Source organism: Phaethon lepturus, unplaced genomic scaffold (assembly GCF_000687285.1).
Source record: "Phaethon lepturus isolate BGI_N335 unplaced genomic scaffold, ASM68728v1 scaffold8715, whole genome shotgun sequence".
NCBI classification, from domain to species: domain Eukaryota; kingdom Metazoa; phylum Chordata; class Aves; order Phaethontiformes; family Phaethontidae; genus Phaethon; species Phaethon lepturus.
Window position 1 is genome coordinate 1 of NW_010541145.1, and position 3,596 is coordinate 3,596.

The 3,596-nt window shown below is 44.7% G+C and overlaps 1 protein-coding gene across 1 annotated transcript; it reads left to right on the top strand.

The window, feature by feature from the left end:
- The first annotated feature begins 1,802 nt into the window (after positions 1 to 1,802).
- On the top strand, positions 1,803 to 3,395 carry MMACHC (methylmalonic aciduria (cobalamin deficiency) cblC type, with homocystinuria). Its single transcript, XM_010287641.1, has 3 exons — positions 1,803 to 2,024; positions 2,410 to 2,562; positions 3,084 to 3,395. The coding sequence occupies exons 1-3, from the start codon at positions 1,803 to 1,805 to the stop codon at positions 3,393 to 3,395; spliced, it is 687 nt and encodes a 228-aa protein (XP_010285943.1).
- The last annotated feature ends 201 nt before the right edge of the window (positions 3,396 to 3,596 follow it).

Below are 3,596 nucleotides of genomic sequence, written 5' to 3' on the forward strand. Positions count from 1 at the left end.
CCCCGGCGCGGGGTGGGCAAAGGGGGCAGCCGTTGCTTCGGGGGAATGCGGACCTGCCGTCCGCGGGCCGGGCCCTGGCCTTGGCGCAAGCACTTCGCGGGCTGGAAGTGCTCGTAAGGAAAAAGCGTGAGCGAGCCGATTAGTCTGCCCGGTAAAACGGATCAAGGTCATTGCTGTGCCTTGGCACCGGGGGAGCATCAGCTGAACTAGAGGTTTGCTCAGGACCTTTGCATTGGTTACGGTCAGGAGAGTTAAATAAAGACCAGCAGAGAGTAAAGTCCTGTAAACAAGCTTAAATTTTAATCTACATGTAGGAACGCCTGTATATTAAAGTGCAGACGACCTCACCCGCTTGTAAATGGCCTGCTGACGCACGGCTCGTTTTGGCCACTGAAGGGGGCCTCCCACTGTCCCCTGGATTGAACTGTGTACGCTCAGTTTCCACCAAAACCTGGGGGTTCCGTCTTCACCCACCCCAGCAGCAACCTGCAGTAAATCAATCTACAATATCAAATGCAAATCAATTTACGATAAATCTGACCTTCTGCTCCTTGGGGAATGTTGTATTTGCTGATATATTCTTGACAGAAAGTAAAAGGGAATGAGGCACTGACAGGAGTGAAATCTCCAGAATTTGGAGAAGATTTTAACACTACTTTCCTAAAACACAGCAGCAGAATTAGGGGCAGAAGCCAGATCAAAAGGGCTGCAACTACCAGAGGGAAACCTTAGGACGCTGCATCTCTTCCTAGATTTATTTATACAGCTAGCTCTGGTGTATTGACTGATATAAACTGGGAAATTAACAAACCTTAGATTCACATCTTTGTAATTTCTTGTAACATTGATTCAGCATCTTAAACAAGAGCCACAAAACTGATTAAACTTTTACATCTTACTTTTGATATAAGAATGTAAGCTTAGTTTTCATTCTGTGTTTCCATATGGGCAGGTCTGGCTGGCACTGTCACCTATAAAGTCACTTTCAGATTAATTTCACTGATATTTAGAGGTGACCAGTATTTTGCATTTTCAGACTAAATATTAAAGTTATGTTACTTGACATCTCTCTGAATGTTAGACCTGGTCTTTATGGCATCCCAGGAGAGTTGGGGTTGTCATAACCTGTAAAAAGACTGATGTTATGGTGTAGTACATTAGTAGAGGAGTTGCAGGGCTTTTTGGCCATTACTTCCTCCTGCTTGGCGGTTGCTGGTCTGAGTCCTGTCCCCTTGGTCTTAACTGCTGCCCTGACTTGATCCCTCATTTCTGGAGTGTGTTGCAACACATCTAGCCCTGAAAACAAATACCAGAATGTGGCTGTGTCACAATCCACGCTCTATGGGTGATGGTTCTGGGGGATTTTAGCACTGCTGGGAGCTTTACATCCTTCATTTTCACACATAAATGTTTCCTATGCAACTTGTCACATGAGCAAAACACAAGTACCAGTTTCTTTCTGGCCAAAGATGAGAAAAAAAACTGTAAAAGCTTTATCTAAACCAAAACATCTGATTTGCATTGGCAAGACAGGTTGCTTATACTTTCCTCTACAGTTTCTGAGCAGAGCTGGATAAAGGCCAGTCTCTTGAGCTGAATGCAGTGGATGATTCTTATCTCTCACATACAGCTCACAGTACAGCTTCCAGAAACTGTAAATCCCAGTATGCAAAACAACTTGGTTTGAATGGAAGGCACTAGGCAGGCTGCATATCTGGGTTGCAAATGAAGATGGCTACACTTCCTTCCACTTTTAAAAATTTCTGCATGCCCACTAGCAAAAGAGTGGTGTCCCTGTTTTAATGGAGATTTGTTTTTCTTTGCCAAAGGTTGGATGGTACAATGCTATTCTCCAGCCAGCCTTTCACCTCCCCTACGCAGATGACACACTGGCCTTCGTGGTCCTCAGCATGCCTTCAATGTTTGACAAAGCTCTTAAGCCTTTTGTGAACAAAGAACGGTTAAAAATAATCAGGGATCCCGTGGATCAGTGTGTTTCTCATCATTTGTCACGTGTGAAGGAGGTAAGAACCTGAAATACTGATTCCTTGTACTATTGTGGCATATAACCAGCTGGGCTGAGCAGTAGACAAAGCCTTACAGGTTCCCGCCCTTGGTTTGTAGAAGGGTAAAGCATTATTCACAATGGTAATTCTTACTAAGAGCATCAACAGGCTGTTGACCTGCTTTACTTGCATATTCTGTCTCTGCCATTACAACCTGTAGCTATGTAGGGTGCTTTACAGTCATAGTTTGAAAATCCAAGGCCACAAGCATGCTGATTTCAGTAGCAGGATGTGGAAATCTGCAGGCATCACATGTGCCCGAGTTGTTAGGATCCAGCATTTCTGTAGAGGCAAATCTTTTTTCATAAGCCTGGGCTGTTTTGGGTTTTTTTAATTTTCCCAGAAATTCCCTGACCAGAAGGTAGATGTCATCTTTGATTACGAGATCCTGCCAAGCCGAAAACCCAAATTCTTGGCGCAGACAGCCGCTCACGTTGCTGGAGCCGCATATTACTACCAAAGGAAGGATGTGAAGCTTGATCCTTGGGGGAAAAAGGTGAGGCAAAAACACAATGTGGGAAGAACAACCAAACTGTAATCACTGGACTGTACAACTATTGTTTACTCACTAGTTCTTCTTGGAGGAATATACAAAGTCCGGATCACATATAGATGCGTAAACTGTTTCAGACAGGAAAGCTTCTTTGGGGTGGTAGGGAGATACATACCTGGAGAATAATATCTTGATCTATTAAACCTCCTTAGACAGGAGAACAAATTTCAGTGTAAAAGAAGACCCATTGCTTGGAGCATTATAAATAGAAAAAAAAAATTGCACTGTTTAGATTTTCAGAAAGGGACCTCTCCCCACACTACAGGGTCATGTGTGTGGGCACAGGAGAATGGAAATTAAATGTAATGCTCCAAGCCACATGTTCAGGAAAGAGCTTTCCTTTCTTCACTGTGTAGCAGAAGGGCTAGGAGTGTGAGAAGTTGCATCAAACCTCGATGCTTTGAACTCTAACCATAACTAGAAATAAAATGAGACATCCTAGATCCTTCTTTTTTTTCTTCCAGAAGATCTATGGTGTATGTATCCACCCCAAGTATGGCGGCTGGTTTGCTATCCGGGGTCTCCTCCTGTTCCCAGATATTCAGGTACCGTTCCTGGAACAGTCTGCCCCTGTTGACTGTGTGAGCACAGAGGAAAAAAGAATTGAGTTGCTGGAGCAATTCAATTTCCACTGGCAGGACGGCCGCTACAGGGACATAATTGAAGTGAAGGAAAGGTACTCGGAGGAACAAAAAGCCTACTTTGCCACTCCTCCAGCGGAGAGATTCAGACTGCTAGGGCTAACACAAGAAGCCCAGAGAAGCACATTTCACTGAGTAACAAGGCTCCATGAAGGGGCAGAGGGCAAGCAAACTGCAACTCATCAGCACCTTCTTTTCCACGGCACTGAGGAGGATGGTGTGCTGACAGAGATGGCAAATCCAAGCAGCGAGTGGAGCGTCTCACTCTAAACATCAGCTTCTCAGAGTAAGAGGGAGCACTGCATCATAGTACTTGTGGTCCGGAGGAAGGTGGGA

Coding starts and splice junctions, on each gene's coding strand:
- MMACHC (XM_010287641.1), top strand. CDS start 1,803: ATGGAGATTTGTTTTTCTTTGCCAAAGGTTGGATGGTACAATGCTATT. Junction 2,025..2,409: donor ATTTGTCACGTGTGAAGGAG/GTAAGAACCTGA, acceptor TAATTTTCCCAG/AAATTCCCTGACCAGAAGGT. Junction 2,563..3,083: donor TTGATCCTTGGGGGAAAAAG/GTGAGGCAAAAA, acceptor TTTTTCTTCCAG/AAGATCTATGGTGTATGTAT.